We start from the raw sequence: 18,004 nt of genomic DNA, 5'->3' as shown, positions 1-18,004 counted from the left end.
AATCTTATACTTTGTTCCTCTGTTTAAAGTCTTACCTATAACACCAATGCACATAAAAAATTAGGAATCTGAGACCTCCCCCCAATATTAAGCCAGCCTACCTTTGCAGCCCATTCTGTCCCACAACTAGTGTAATCTCACTCTCTCACCCACACATCACTTCCCATTTCTTGACAATACTCTGTATTGCACCAAATCTAATAATCACTGCCAAACTTTAAAGTTCAAATAAAATACCATCTTTATCACCTGGGTTCTACCTTCAACATTCTGTTAGGGTGACTCCCTCCTTTGTTGTGAAAACATTGTGCATGCAGTAGTCTATCACCTGTCTCCCTATATTTTGTATATTGTATGTATTTTTCCTGTTCCAGGAAATAAAACTCTTGACATTAAGAACTATCTCTTCTTCACTTCAGTATTTCTTGTACAGGGTCACTGAACAGTAGGAATTCAATGAACAGTGGGCATATGGAATTAAATGCATTTAATGTTTTTTTATTCACTGTAAATTCTTTGAGTGATTATATTTGATGTACAATTTCTTAGCAATGACCTTTCTTTAGTTGCAAAAAGAATGTTCTTACAAGCATCCTCAGAAAATTTATTAAACAAATTAGTGAATATTTGTTGATTACTTTGGAACCATGGGAAAAGCAATAACGTCTTCAAGTAAGAAAGTAAAAATTGTACTATATAATTTTTATTATATAAATTAGGATATATATTATATAATAAAGTTCATATGATGTACATCTTGGTTAGGCTTTGATATTTTTGAATATCAAGGTTAAGCAATATTGTCTTCCAATGAAGATGCTAAATATCATTAAGTGGCAAGTGGCAATTTATTTGTGTGTGTATATGTGACATCTCTATTGAGATTCACCCATCCCAATGCACTTAGCCCAAGCTCTTATTTTTGTTGTTATTCTTTTAAAATTTTCTTATTCCACTTCTATCCACTATGATCAGCCAAGAAATTGAGTCTACTCTGCCTGCTGTGTGGTTCTACTCTGAGGATCTAGAATATTGACAAATTTAGTTTCTGAATCTGCAAAATTTAGAAAAAAATCTCCCATCACAGCAATGTTACCAAAGAAATCCCATCTTGTAAGACTTCCCAACTTTCCCCCCAAATAAACTGTTATCGCCCTGTGAAAGTGAGTCCCACACAAGAGGATTTCCATACATGCATCTGCCTTACCCTAAACAGATCAGCAACTTTCCTACTTTTGTGTTTGCTCTGATTTCTCTCAATCTTTCAAGCTTTAATTTGACACAATATGGCCTCAAACATAATCAAGAAATATTTAAACATATTTAAATTCATTTAAAAATGAATTTATTTTTCATTTGTTCATGAAGCTTTTCCTGATGCTCACCGACTCCCTTCTCTGGGAAGAGAGAGTGGCCTGGAAGGCAGGACATCAAGTGGGTATTGCTTGATAAAGAGACAACATTAGCTATTCTTTTACTTGTACTTCCAATAAGAGCAAAGCGACTAGACAGATGACTTTAGAGTTAAAGACAAATATACTATAGCTATTTGGCCATATTAGGCAATGAGAACACTAATGATCCCAAGTGAAAGAGAGAAGTTAAGTTAGTTGCTTCAATAGATTGCAACCAATATAAACAGAAAGAAATCGATATTTTCTTTTCCTTCATTACTCTGCCTTTCTGGTAAGTCTTCAACTTTCCTCTGAATTGGGGATGAGATACATAGAATTAGTACCTTCGTAGGACAATTTTAAAGAAGTTTAGTCATATTGTATGAACAAAAAGGTCTATAACATATGTTAAAGTTCCTACCATAAAATCGTTAAAATTTTTAACATTTATTGATTTTACCTCTCAGTCATTACAATTTTTCCTCTTACTTTTGATTTGAACATCAAGAATGATCTGAAGATTCAGGCAAACAATTATTAAAGAGAGGAGGGAAAGAAGGAGGAGAAGGGTAGAAATCCTTGAGGAGGAAGAGAAAAGGGGGAGGAAAAAAGACAGTAATTGAAAGAAAACAAAAAAGAGTAACTCATCAATTAAAAAGGAAGTCATTTAGTGGTAACAGTTTTTTTTTGTAAATGTAAGCATAAACATGAAAATAAAAGTGAACACCAGGTAAAAGGAGTTCAGCCAGAGATTCTTACAAATTATATGAGATTTGTATTCATTTGACACATTATAGCCCCAAACATAATCAATACATACTTAAACACTTAATGAAAAATGAATTTATGTCCTATAGAGAAATTTATTTGTGTTTATGTTCTCAATCTTTCCAAATTTCTCAGCTTTAAAATTACTGAAAGGTCAAAAAATATCTCAAATATATTCAAGTTGTTAAAGAAAAAATGCACACAGGACATTAAGTTGTTGCTCAAATGTTACTGAACATAAAATACCATGATAAAGTGGCATCTTGCTGTGTCTCTATTACATCTTCAGCACTAAAATTAATTTATGATCAGTCATCAATTCATTTACATGTCGTTATATGCTAAATCCTTCCTTGCTGATAAATGCTTATCCTTAGATCCATTAAGCTAGAGTAAAGTCTGTGCTTTCTAATATGACCCTGATAATTGTTGCATTACCATTTTTATGAGATACAAAAACTAATGTTCCCCCATTTTTTGAGCCAATATTTAATCCTGAAATTTTTTCTATGAAGTTCTCATTGCCTAACTACCTGCTAAGTAAAATCTTCAACTCTAAATGTCTTTGATCAAATCAATCCAAATATTGACTTCTGTTTAGAGGCAGAGAAATATTTCAAGTCTCTGGAAATTCTTTTTACACTCAAATGTCTGAATATACAATAGTCCCACCTATATTCCAGAGAGAGAAAGGCATGGGGGAAGGTGGGAGGGAGTGGGAGAGAGGGAGGGAGGAAGGGAGAGAAATGTGTCATATAGGAAAAGCAAAATAAGCAATTAAAAAATCTCTTCCCTTGGTTCATATAATACTTGTTAACTCATCTCAAAATATTGTGCATAAAATATGCACTTTTCTTATCCATTAAATTCCAAAGTATATATTTAATTTCTTTTTAAAGACATCAGATAATGATTTCCTTAATTTTAGCATTATTCCTGGAATTTGCCTTAATACTCAATTATTATGCTTTTGTAGCAGAAGCAAAGTGTGGCAAGTGTGTGGAGTGTGTGTGAGTCTGAGTAGGGAGTGAGTGTATTTGTGTGTGAGGGAGAGAAATTGTTAGGCCATTAGGCTTCACCATCTGTCAGATCAAACTTTCCCGAGTCCAAGGACCCAAAAGCTGTGTGCTCAGGTCAGATGGTGAGGATGTCTGGTTTTATTACTTTCATACTCATCTGGTATGGGAGTTCCAGTAAAAACCTCCAAAGATATAAAGTGGAAAATACAGGGCCACAATTTCCTTTCAGCTGTAGTGTTCATGTGGGATCCAACAGGCAAGGAAAATTTTATTCGTTTCACTTTACAACACTCAATCTGGGTCTTTTTGTAATCAGTGAGGCAGTTAGAATCTTGACTACATGTTCAGGACATTGTCCTCTCCCACTCTCCTCTTTCCTTGGTTTGTTTTCATGGTGGTGTCATTAAATTCAGGAAACACTTATCCTTGACTCCCACCACCTTTTGGAAGTTAGAGAAAGAAATCTTGAAATCTTGCCCCTCCCTGGTATTCAGAGAGCAAAGCTGACAAGTTGAACACTGAGGAAGAAACAGTCCATATTTCCCAAGACAATGTTGCATAGACATTGCTTAGTCCCAAATGCAGTGTGATGGTATGAAACTTAAAAAAATGTACATTATTACAATCAAATAGTATTAAGCACAAATTAAAATAAAAATTATAAAAATAATATTCCTTCCAAAAGAGCTAATGGATTTTAATTTTATTAGAAAAAGGTAACTGCACACAGAGATAAATATGAGAAGAATAAATAATAAAAGTCATATCAAATTCAATATTTTTATCAAAATTAAGCACATTGTGGGAAAGGATTAACGTTTCCAGTGATAAAATGCATATTTTATTTTTATAAATACATACTTATTCCTCTCAACACACACACACACACACACACACACACACACACACAGAGAGAGAGAGAGAGAGAGAGAAGTAAAAAAAAAAAAAAAAACAGAACATTATTTTCCTCTTCAATATGCTAATTCTGAGGATTAGAATGAACTGGGCATTTCCAGGGCAGAGATCATAGTAATTTATCTTTAAAGTAAAACTGATTGATTTTGTTCATTCTTCTGCCACTTATCTGGCAGATAACCTTCAAAAAGGATGTAAATCCTTCTGTGACTCAATTTCTTTAGCTATAAAATGAGAACAACAACAATAAAAATGAGGTTATGAGGATTAAATGAGTTAGTAGATGGTAAAACTTTACATCAGGGCAGGGAGTTCTTTCTACAAATGTAAGAAACCAAATAATTTAGGCTTCTCCATTCTATAGTTCTGTCATGCATTCTTTAGTTCTGATTTCATACTTACATCTTGTTTCTTTACAAACTCTAACATTTAAATCCATTCTTAGCTCAGCCAGCCATAGGAAAAAACAAGCCACTGCTTAGAAGGGTATCATGCATTGACTAGGAGCTAGGTTTTCTACTTTATTATTATTATTGCTGTTTGGTTGTTGCTATTATTAAATCTAAATGTCTATTCAAGTGACTAGAAGTCATGGGCTTAAAATAAATGTTTAGGGAATAAATACATGAAACAGGAGACTTGCAAATACATATTACCATTACTAAGATCATGGGATGTGGAATTATTGATATTTTCGTTTCTTTTTGTTCTTTTTCATTCTTGATGATCATTTCAAGATTTAAGTAGCCATTCACAAACTACATACTTGCTATGAAAATATTTGGAGTTAATGTATATATATATATATATTTTTTACAGAATAAAGCTCTGTAGACTGTTAGTGGCTGGTATTCCCTATGCTGGCAGTTGGGAGTACAATTCAGCCAAGTAAAATTTGAAATTTTACATAAAGACTTTCAGCCCACCCAGTGTTACTGTGTTACCCAGTGTTACATCCATTCTGGATGGCTTTAGAGTCTCCAGGAATGGAAATTGTTAGTTCTATTTAATAAAAATGGTCATTTGCTTCATGAAAATGACAATATAAGGGAATTTCAGTTGAAAGTAAAGATTAATTTACACCACAGGCGAGTTTAGAACTCTAAGAAACTGACGGTAAGTTCAGAGTCCTCTAGTCTCCAAAGCTCATTGAAGGAGTATGTGTATTATGGCCTATCTCTATTAGCACTATTAAAGTAGCCTTATAGCTGAACAAAACCTAAGAACATCATTAGAACAATATTTATTAGCACGTTGGTTTTGATTACATTTGGTCCACATAAACATCCACCTGAGCATATGTACAGGCATGTGTACACACACAATTACATGTACATCCTAGTTGCTCTCCCTCACACACAAATATATTCACTCGCTACATAGACTCACACATATTCCACACACATTGTGCCTTGTCTTTCATACACACATGTATACCATACACTTTACACACATGTTCACAAACTGTATAGAATTGAAAACTGTGTAATACATGCACATACCCTGTATAGATGTGCACACCCCATTCACACTCACACTGTATATGCACTTTCAATCTTCCTTGTTCTCACACACATTTATACTCATGCACTCTACACCCTACATATGTACATACACTAATACTCACATCCCCTATGGCCACACTAGTACCTACATATACTCATTCACACTTCCTACACACATACACATAGACACACAACACACCCTGGAAGGCAAATCAAATCTTTGATCAAACTTTCTCCTCAAAGTCATTGGTGCATGGAAAGACAAAAAAATGTGTATGGGGGAGGTGCTTAAGTTGCTTAAGTGTAAAGTACAACTTCTGCTAAGGAGATGTATTATTCATAGGATAAGTGCATTGTGGAATTCATGCCTAAACACCCTGAGGTTTCTATATTCAGAAGTAATTAAGCAGTGAATTCAAGTAGGAAAATTTAGACTTTCTTTTCTTAGCAATAAGAGCTTCATTTGGAATTAACATTATATTACCAACAGGAGAAATGCAGGTTACTTAAGATGTTTAAACTTGACATCTTAACCAGTGGACTATTTTAGACATCCTTACTTGTTCCTGACAGGTGTGTATGTAAAAGTGCAGGGTGGTGTTCTCCCAATTTATAGATACATTTATCATCTTTCTAATTATAGTATTTAATAAAAGAACTACATCAGCATAGCTGACTTTTTTTCATCATTATTGCACATTTTTACTGCATTCCTAAAGGAAAAAAAGAGTTCAGTATCATTAGTGAAATATGCAAAAATATGCAGAATTTTACCCTTAAGGAGATTATGCTAGAAATTCAGGCAAAGAGGCTTAACATAATAGTGCCCTAATAAGTCAGCTTTCTGAATTCAAAGATTTTAACTTTTGCTCTGTCACTGTGGGTTGGATCTGGGTTTCAAATCACACCAGTATATCTGCAGTTCTTAAATCTTAATTTGACTGGCAAGCTGACCATCCATCAAGCAAGAAGGAAAACCGAATAGTGGACTCATGCATCATGCACTTCCTCATGCAGAGAGGGCTGTACAGGAAAAGTGAAGGCACTCATGTTTTCTCAGCACTAAACCAGTTTCCATTTGTGTTTGCAGAACTAATATGGAACACAAAGTCTGTGGAATTCGGAAACTGTTGGATTAAAAGTAAATTAAGACTGTGATAAGATGCTTTCTAGGATGAAAGTTGTCATCCAGGAAAATACAGATATGTGTAGTTTCCTTAGAAATCCTAAAGAAATGCAAAGACCAGGCTTAGTATGGAGTAGCTAGGTCTTCATAATTTTGTAAAAGGCATTTTTTGTGTGTGTGCCTGTGTATCAAAGAATGTATAACTATGTGAACAGAAATACTGAATTTTTACTTTTCACCATATATATTGTGTACATATTAAGATTTTAAAATTTCCAATTGAAATTGTTGGACATAGGTTACACATCAGTCCTGGAATCATCAGAGGAGGGTACCAACTGAAGTCTTTCACTTGGTGAACAAGGCAAGCAGAAGCCAGAGGAGTAAATAAGTCAAAATAAATATACTTCTTGGAAAAGGGGAAGTTGTTGGATTCTACACTATAAAATGCATAAATGCATGGTTTATCTCACTATGCATTTTCCACTCTAAAATTAATACCTTGTGCAACTGAAGAGTCTTTTTCTGAAGACTTGCTTATTTTCATCAGTGAATGGTTTTACAGTGTGAAATATCAAGAAGCATTTTAAGATTGCATTCATTTTGTATGTTCCTCCTGATATACAAAATATATCATTTCTAAAAGTTTTTTTTTTTTTTTTTTATGTAATAGACTTGGTTCCCTAGCACAGTGAACTTTTCATTAAAGCCATGACTATAATTGAGTTTTCTTTCATGTCTTTAAAGCTTTTTAAAATTCATGAATTTTCTTATCATTTTTGCAGCAAAGCAAAAGTATTTCCAAATCCTTTTTGAATTTTGTGTTTAACATTAACATATTTAAAATGTTACAGAAATAGATGGAGTGGAATAAATCTTACATAAGAAAGTAAGAAAGTACTTGATTTTTGATGCATTTCAATATTGCAAATAGGTCAGTTATTCATATTAAATCAGTTCCATTACCTGTCACAGAACTGTCTATATTGTCCATACTGGATCCGGGTGTCTGGTCTAGTGCTCTAAGGGGCCTGGGGATTTCTAAAGCTTCCTCTTCATCATCAGCATCATCATCTGAAACATCTGTTTCCAAGTCAGAAATCAAGGCTCCTGACACATAACCTAATGGTGGAACTGGGGGCTGTGGGAGTGGATTATTGCTTTGAATGTGCCTAGAATTCAAATGGAAACAATAAAATGGGAAAAGCAGTCCATTAACATTCAAAAACATTGTAATAAGAATTAAATGGCATGCTATGGTAACAGTATTCTTCTTTTGTTCTTTTACTGTTGTCTTTTGAAACTCATTTCCAAGTCTGGCAATATCCCCTGTGTATCGTCACACTTAAGGGAAAGTAGTGCTGTCCTTGACTCCAATTGGAAGAAACAACAAGAAGCTCTGCTTTGGGGATTTTTCTAGACTCTGCCTCATAACTCTTCTCTTTGCTGACTTTATATGTTTTTACAGAAGTTAACTATGTCTTTGAGAATAATAGATTTCTATAAATTTTTCTAGTGAATTCTTGAATTTCAGTGTGGTCTCAGGACCCTGATATTTGTATTTTTTATCAGAAATGAGAGTGGTGTGAGGACTGCCCTTTCATTTTATACATGAGCTATTATTTCTGACATCATTTTAAACACATTAACTATAGCATGCAAGTGGTAAGCAAGTTGCCCATAGTTATGCAGATAGGAAGCAGGTTCACCTCCATGGTAACTGCCCCAACTTGGGCTGTCCTCAGTCAAAGCTCAGAGTATGGAATCAGAATCTGCCTAGAGGTGGGACTTAGGACCAATATATTTTAAAGTTCTCCATATGATTTCAAAACACACAAATTTGAGAACCCCTGAGCCAAAGTCTCTGCTTCAAATGACTTAAAGTTGTGATTTCACCAGTTAACCTTGAGAGAATCCTATCACTCTTTAAGTAATTGGCTTCATTTTAACCAGTGATGTATCATAAAATAATTATGTGTAACAGGAGGTTGTCTTTAATCTTTAGAAAAAATGAGAAAATGTTCAAGACCCTCTTATCCTAAGGAAAGAGCATGTTTATACAGCTTTAAGTGACATACCTGTTTGAGAATCTCTTTGTATGTATAGTTAACTATGTTATATTTTAATATAGCTGTTATATTTTAAAAATAGTCAATTAACACTGAGAATAAGAGTCATCTCATAATCAACTTACTCTAGTAGCTAGAATTACCCTCCCATAAAAAGAAAGATAATATTATCTTTTAAAAAAGCTACCATGATTTCAAGCACAGGGTATAAATCAAGAGAACATAATTCAAAGAATGTCACAGAGATTTTGTTTTCAAGGGTGCAGGCCTATATATCACTATCTGAGAGAAAAACATTGGAAAAAACAACCAACCCTATAAAATTATGATCTACCATATTTGTACAAGATACCTATATGAATTGCATCTACAATTTATGAAAGTTTTTTAATAATTAGAAGAAAAAACTATAGATCCTGGTGTGGTGGCACAGGCTTGTAATCCCAGTGGTTCAGAAAGCTGAGGCAGGAGGATCACAAATTCAAAGACACCAATTTAGTGAGGCCCTAAGAAACTTAGAGACAACCTGTCTGAGGTGTGGGTGAGGGGGGCAGCTGAGCATGTGGTTTAGTGGTTAAGTGACCCTGGGTTCAATCCTTGGTACCAAAAGAAAAAAAATGAAATTTGGGTTTTTAATCTATTCTTTATGATTTTAAAAAATGCATTTTCTGTTAGTACATTTGTTATTTTTCTGATTTGTTTAATTCTGCCCAAAGAGGGTCTTTTAATAACTGACACTGACCATAAGTGATTTGCAGAAGCTTGGATTTACATATTCACAACCACATGCAGAATTAATCACAGGCATTTTGAAGAATCCAAAAGGAGTCCTTCATCATGGCATTAAAAGTGAGTTCAAGGATAAGCTAATTGAAGCTAAATCAGTTGTAAATTAGAAGATTCCACTGTAGCCAAATAGCACTTTAGACTGAATTTCAGCAGACCTGAATTCTTGCTCTAGCTTACTCTCCAACTAGCTATGTGACTTTGGTCAAATTAACATTTCTGTAGTAGTTAAATCATTTTCTAAATGATTAACGAGTATACAAAATCAAAATTTTGTCCCCATGTGTATAGTTTTATGAATATGTCTTGTGAATTTATATAAAAGGGCATTTCCATGTGCAGAAAACATGGATCCCTTGACTCAGTGAATATATTTACCATGTTTGTTTTGCTATATCAAACTGATATGCCCTTGTCAGTTCATCCAGGTGAGCCTGCAGCATGGGTTGCATCTCTACCCGTGGAGATGGAGTAAGAGTGGCAGTAGACTGTTGTCCAAAAGAGATAGCAGGAGAGGAAGCCACGCCTCAAACAGGTGGAGTTGGGACCCGATCATCATCTTCTTCCAGTTCATGTTCCATACCCTGGTGTAAGTATGTTTGTACTGGTAATGGTGGGCACCAACTATCACTGTCATAGCTGAAATTAGATGAGGAAAAATGCACATTAATAGACAAACAAAAATGGCTACACTGACAATAAACAGCAACCACACGGTGTCTAAAATGTTCTCTCAGTTTACTTCATCCTGATCACATTGTCAATGCTACTATAGTAAATCACCTAATTTGAAATTGTAATTACAACTGTTATCTCAGTATCTCAATTTATTCTTTAAAGATCTTTTTTGCTAATTGTTACCCCACAGTTACAAAAAGCAATAACTTCCCAACAAAGTTACTCATGTGGAAACACCAAATTGCTAATAAAAGACAATTAATGAATTTAGTGCTTGTAGACTTAACTGCTTCCTTCTCTTATGCACCAGCAGAATACATCAATAGAGCTGACTGACCATATAAGAAGTATCAGAGAACTTGATTTGCTTTTTTTTAAAGAGAGAGTGAGGAGAGAGAGAGAGAGAGAGTGAGAGAGAGAGAGAGAGAGAGAGAGAGAGAGAGAGAGAATTTTAATATTTTATTTCTTAGTTTTTGGCAGACACAACATCTTTGTTTGTATGCGGTGCTGAGGATCGAACCCGGGCCGCACGCTTGCCAGACGGGGGCGCTACCACTTGAGCCACATCCCCAGCCCCTTGATTTGCTTTTATTCTAGACTTATGACAACCTTTCTATTTGATATTCCAGTCATAAGACTTCATGACACAAATTATACTCAATATTAGTTTATTTCCCTTAATTTTATCAGTAAAATCAAATGCTTCTTCTTACATTGAGTGTTAAATTCAAACCAGAAAACAGAAGTTCAAAACCTTGCCCTACAAAATATATATTTTTAAAAAAATTGTTTTATTGTAGTAAAATATTTAATATGAAATGAACCTCATTGACATATTTTAAGTGCACAAAATACAATTATTTTAAATACTTATATTTCATGTTCAAATTACATCTAGAAACGGGATTATGGTCCAGGAATATGACCATAATATGACCAGGAATATGTTTTTGTTGTGGTACAAAATAAGCAGAATTTCTACTTATACTTTTTCTGTAACCCTAATGTTTTCAGAAATCAAATAAGTCCTAATATACTTTTTTATAGATTTTTAAGTATAAGATAAGAATAATAAAGGATTTAATTGTTTTCTTAATTCAACATCTTAAATATCTCCTGAATCTGCCTCCTACATCTCCTCTTCCATAATTATTGATCAGTCACCTTCTATAAAATAGTTCACTAGCTTTCTGATTCTCTTTTCTTCTTTTCCACCCTATCTTTAATGCAGGCAACAGGATGTTAATTCACATCACACCTACACTTACGATCATAACTAATATGAGAAAAGTCAAAACTCATTAGCTGGCTTAAAAGATCCTTCCCCAATGGATTAATCTGTTATTTTAGCCCTGTTTCTCACTATTTCCCCAACATCAGCCTATTTTCTAATGTTTCCTAAACTCTGGGTCTGAGTATGACTGTTCTCAAATCATCTATCTGCCTGTGGGTTTCTGGTCACCTCAAAGGTGGTTAGTTTTGTGGAACCTTCTCTACCATTTCCATATACAACTGATTAGAATTTTATAATACCTACATTGTGGAACTAACCATGTTATATTGGGATTATTTGTCTCTGTCTCTTTTGTCCTATTATTCTGTGAGATCCTTAAGTCCAAGAACTATTTAATACTCTTCTCCATTGCTAGTGCTTAGTACCTAAAATTAGAATTAACTATCCATATCACAGCTATGCATAACTAGTCTTGATCTCCCTTATAAAAAAAAAACTGTAACTCATATAGATCCACTGTAAGTTGAATATCTTCACTTGAGTAACATTTTAATCATTTTGTTAAAAACTGAATATATCATAAAAACCTGCATGTGGACATGTATAGCAGTTTTATTTATAATTGCCAAAATTTGGAAGTAGCTAAGATATCCCCAGAAGTTGAATAAATAAACAGATACATCCAGACAATGGAATATTATTCAATGTTTAAAAGAATTGGGCTTCAAGTCATAAAAAGACATGGAGAAAACATAAATGCACCTTGGTAAGTGAAAGAAGTCAATATACAAAGGGTATAGATTGTATATTTCCAATTCCAGAACATTCTAGAAATGGCAAAACCATGAAAAGAGTAAAAACATCAGTAGTGCCAGACTCTGGGGAGTGAGAGATGGGCAAAAAGCAAAGTGGATTTTGGAACAGTGAAGATATTTTGTATGATACAATAATGGTAGATACATGTCAACCTGAATCTGTCCAAACCACAAAATGTACCACATGATAAGTAAACCCTGTGGGAAATGATGCATTCTGGGAGATAATGATGTGCCAATGCAAGTTCATCAACTAGAATAATTGCACCAGCTTGGTGAGAGATGATAGGAGATTATGCATATGTGAAAGTTGGGATAAATCACTATGCTTTTCTTCATTTTTTTGTGATCCAAAAACTGGTCTATAAAAATAAAATCTCTTTTTAAAGTAACCCCAAATTTATCATCCTTTTTTCCCAAGAGTTATGTGTTAGGGTCCTGACTTTATTTCATATAGCATACAATTCAGTAGATTGATATTAAGTAAATTATTAAAAATACAGGGTACTATAGAATTGATTTGGAAGGCCTAATATTGTTTTGGGGTTGATCAAGGCTACAGTGATCACTAAAAAGAGAAAATTTTAAGTGACATATGTGGAAGGGAAATGGTTTTGGAACAATTCAGATAGTTTCCTAAATGGCAATATCTTCCAAAGAAAGAAAAAAAAAATGGGCACAGGTGAAGCAGAGCACCACTTACATTTTTTTTTCTATGAAAATATGAGAATGGTCTACCAATTTCATTTCTCTTATCTATTCTGTTTATTAAATATATTTAATCTTTAGTCTACCTTTAGGATAGGTTTTATAGTTTCTCAACATGAATCTTCTGCTCAAACTAAATTGGTTTGTCTCCTCTTGTCTACGTACTTTTCTGGTAGGTTTGTTCATAGAATCCAAGTTATTCAAATAAACTGGATGCCTCCAAATTTACCTATCTTAATCTGATAAATCCTCATGCTATAGGTGAAATCTCATATCTTTATAAAGATTTCCTTGATGAGGCCAACTAGCATTGCTAAACTACTCTTCTTAACTGGTGCTGACAATATTTTTCTACATTTATTTGAAAATTGATTATGCACCATCTAATGTTCTTTCCAATGTTGGACTCTTTTAACACTTTAAATTATTTTTGTATTTACTTTTCACATGTTTATGGTATCTTTTTCTCAAGTGGATTTAAGCTACCTTAGAGTTATAACACGGAACTGTTCTTGTTCTGTTGCCCCTAACAGTATACCTTAAAAATAGTAGGTTATAAGCATATTTACTGATTTGAAATGAAAACACACAATTTGATTAATTAATAAAAATGCTTAGGTTTATTTTCTTACTTAACTTTAAATATCATATTATTAACTCAAACAAAAAAATATACAAGAAAGCTAATCATAAAATAATTGTCCTTTTTCAGTATAGAATGTGTTTACCATTGTAGTTCATCAATTAAATTTACATTTACTTTGTAAAATTCAGTAGAAAAGAGCACATTTATTTTTGTGTCAGAAAGTCATAATTGCACTTTCTTACATTGGTTTATTCCCATATATATTATACTTTTAAATAAAAAACTATATACTTAATCTTTCAAATGAAATTAGCCAGTTATCTCCTAAAATTTGTGTAGTCCATAAATAGTAAACTGTTCTTACTTTCAATAATCTACTAGAGATATACCTATGGAATGAAAACACAAGATGAACATAAGAGAAAGGAAAAGTGTATGGTATATGCATCACATGTGTTAAGGTAACAAAAAAAACATGGTAGTAAGTTGTATTAGATTCATTTTTATTATTCAAATAATATCAGGCAAAGAAGTGTCTAACCATTAAAACATTATTTTTAATACTATGTAAATGCATTGCATTGTGTATTAAATGACTAAAACATATTTCATCACCTATCTCACAAACATACTATACATTTTATCACCAATTCTTCTATGTCCTTTTTCAAAGTTACTCTAGAACTTTAATATACCAACTCTGTATATAAGTCTACATGCAGTATATAAGCAAAGCTAGGAACAGTCCATGGATTCAAAGTGATTTGTACCAACATTAGATAAATAAACAAAGAAGGAAAGAATATTCAAAGAAGAAAAATATGAAAGAATAGAGGAAAGGAATCTGGGATATAGTGCAAATCAAAATGGCAAAGAATTGTTCATCATCTCTGAAATAGTCAAGTCTTGATCCATTCCAGAGGAACATATATTTTAGGCTTAGTTCATGCAGCTACTAAGGAAGGATGAAAAGACTACAGATGTGCCTATGAAGTCTATAAAAATGTAAATCTGTTTTGATAGTTTCCTTCACATTTTATAATACACATCTTATTTGAGAGATAGAATTTCATCTTTTTCTTGTGTAACATTAAAATGAATAAAAATTCTCCTAATGCCAAACCATAGTTCTTCTGGTCAACCTTTCCTAGGGAAGTGCTTGTTCTTTTGACATTCTGTCAGTGAAATATGAGGCGTCATGTTATGTCTTGACTGATGAATAATGATAAAGATGATGGCAAATCAATGCCGCATGTGAACTAACTTGTTAAAGGCCAAATACAAATATCAAATTACTAATAAAAAATACAATGAAGTTCAACACTAGCAAAAGCTTGCCAATCTCTAATTGCAATAACAAAGCAAAGCACCAGTTTTATACTTAATTATTATTCAATGCTTCCTAGCATCATGACTATAATAAAATGTATATATTTATAGTGAAGAACTAATACATTTTAACACTATTTTGTCTAACTGAAGATGCATATTGATGAGAGAGAACATTTAGCATTGTTACCATATTATTGAATTAACAATTAAATATTTTGTTATTTGGAAAATGCTTTGATAACTTTTGGTATTTAGTATTGTAAGGAAAGACTGGTCCAAGAAATGCTTAGAAAGAAAATTGCTGATTTCTAAACACTTAGAAATTATACTAAAAATTGTAACAAAAACTAGAGACTATACTTTCCAGATCACAGTTTTTATCAGCTAGGAATTGTGCCTAAATCTACTCCTTTCGCACCTACCCACTTTCATCCTCTTATTTTACTGCCTTAGCATTTTTATATCATATGATTTCTAGATCATATGCTATGATATCTTGTATGTGATCCACCTGCAATCTCATGTCCTTCAGCATCATGTTCTCCAATCCATCATCTGTATTCAAAAATCAGAATTTTCCTATGGCATTAAGGATTCAAGATGAAAACTAAGACTCCATGTCAGATGTTGTCATACAAAATGTAGGTTAAAGCTCATAAAACCACATACAGAAGCCACCAATTGCTGAAGGATGCAGACAAGTAATTAAAATAAAGTGCTGAGGGTAGGGCATGGAAGTGGGTGGTACTGAATAGGGGCAACTAAGAGAAAAGCAGATACCTCTAACTAGAATAGGGCAGGGTTTCCAAAGGAAGACCAATGGAGCTATTTCTACTCTCATTTTCTCATCACACATAGTATTAATTTTAATTTTTTCTTTCCCCACAGAAATTTCTTTCCATTTGTTCAAATAGTGACCTTAGTATTGTTTCAATGCAGCTATTTATTAATGACCTATTTCTAGTACATAAGATCCATTAGATCAGAGACTTATTTCTTGTTCTCCTTTGTCCTTACTTTTTGCTCTATATCTGGCATCTAACAACCACCCAACTTGGCAATGTTCTTTATGAAGAAATGATTCAAGATTCACGGACATATTCTGCAGCTATCAGCTTTTTGAAGACTTACCTGCTTACCTGGCATCTATGATTATTCCTTGGGGTAGACAAATTATTATTTTGTATACAAAATTCCCCAAGAGCTCATTGTACAAAATCGTGTGTGTCAGAGAGAAAAAGACAGAGACAGAGAGACAGAGAGATGGAGATGGATAAGTGTTGTGAAGGGGGTTACTATCTAGAATGTGCTTTCTATCTTCCCCTCTGGGTCACAGGTCAGTTTTCCCTAGTAATTGTACATTTATCTTGTGTCTCCTATGTCTCTTCCAAGTACAATGCTTAGCACTTATTATACTTGATAGAAATATTTGTGGATTAAATTATCTATTAGGATGTTAGAAATAAAAGTGTCATAATCTGTATATCTCTGTAAGTAGTATAACTGCAGAATCCTTGATGGATAGAAGTAAAAATTATCAAAAGCAAAAAATTAATTCTAAAGTTTCTCTACTTTGAATATGAAGAAAACCTCAAGCCTAAATTATGAAGTTTTCACACTAAAATATAAAAAGATTCTATAGAAGTTCTCATCTGTGAAATAGTCAACGTTAATTTCATGAATAGCAGACTACAACCTGAGTCTAATAATATTTCCTTTTTGGTAGTGTGAGGTTTGCACATTAGAAAACACCAAAATGTAAAGATTATATGTAAAGGAACAATATCAGCCTCAGGTTAGTAAGTTTAATTTGTTCTTTTTGCATTGACTTTAAATATGTTTTCATCACAAACAATTGAAATAAAACCTACAATATTCTTTGAAAAAAAAAACCTAAAATAGAAGTAAATCTAATTCTGTGGTTAGTATTATTAACTGTTTAAGACCTAACCATTACTTTGAGCAAGAATGACTTTTTTTCAGCAAATACTAGGTAAAGTGATAAAAATTCAAAGGTAAATAAGGACTAAAATACATCCTAAATAAACTTCAAATATACATATGAATACATATACACATGCATGTAGATATATACATGTATATGGTCAACAAATATAATTTACCTATTTAAAAAATCAAGTTGATATTATAGAAATCTTTAAAAAGGGATTTTTTTAATATCATATATTTTGGATGAATATTTAAACAAATTAAAATCCCCTTAAGAAATAAGTTTTTGCTTTATATCTTGATATTCTGAAAATGATTTTGTCAAAAGATAAAAGTCTGCAATAGCATATGTTATTTCATTATCAAATTAGTATTTCCAATTCTACTGCTAGATAAAACAAATCAAGTGATAAGTTTAGTACTCACTTTGATGGAATTAGTTTTATTTTAATGAGTAACTGGCCTTATTATATTGTACATATATTTCAAGTAGACTCAACAAAAAAAGATAATAGAAAGAATTCCAAATTACCCATAATTTTTGTGTGATCTGTGTTTTCAATTTTATGCTTATAAAGTTTTAATAGCACTGCTTTCTCTTCATATTCATCTTTTAAATTTCATTCCCTCATTTTGTGATGATTCTGTTAAAAATGCAGACTGTAAAATTCTGTGTGATAATCTTTTCTTATGGAATATGTATCTTTGCTCTTCCTTTTCTTTTGCAGTGCTGGGGATTGAACCCAGGGCCTCACACAGGCTAAGCAAGAGCTCCAACACTGAGCTACACCTTCAGCCCTTATAGGTCTGCTATTTCTTTGCTCACAATTCATGTGAGACTAACACATTTATACCTTGAGGTAAATTAATTTCATATAAAAAATTTAATTTTTTTTAAGTTACGGAAAGAAAGCATGTACCCTTAGCTGCCTATTTCATAGGTCAATATATTTCTAAAATATATAAATGATAATAATATGAACATATATGGGCACTATAATCCCAGAGAAACAAATAAAGTCCTTTGGAGGGAGAAAAAAACATACAAAAAATATGTGATGAGTGTGTGTGTGTGTGTGTGTGTGTGTGTGTGTATGTGTGTGATGTGTGTACATGTAT

General features: G+C 32.9%; 1 protein-coding gene across 1 annotated transcript in view; it reads right to left on the bottom strand.

Moving 5' to 3' along the window:
* Positions 1-18,004, bottom strand: part of LOC143640640 (roundabout homolog 2-like) — a gene marked incomplete at its 3' end in the record, with an annotated part of 52,214 nt that overhangs the window by 12,925 nt on the left and 21,285 nt on the right. Inside the window, 2 exon segments of the mRNA XM_077108293.1 lie at positions 7,694-7,899; positions 9,961-10,221. Of these exon segments, the coding sequence (XP_076964408.1) occupies positions 7,694-7,899; positions 9,961-10,221 (467 nt within the window).

The sequence above is a fragment of the Callospermophilus lateralis genome, unplaced genomic scaffold (genome assembly GCF_048772815.1).
Source record: "Callospermophilus lateralis isolate mCalLat2 unplaced genomic scaffold, mCalLat2.hap1 Scaffold_408, whole genome shotgun sequence".
Classification (NCBI taxonomy): domain Eukaryota; kingdom Metazoa; phylum Chordata; class Mammalia; order Rodentia; family Sciuridae; genus Callospermophilus; species Callospermophilus lateralis.
This window is presented reverse-complemented; position numbering and strand designations above follow the sequence as displayed.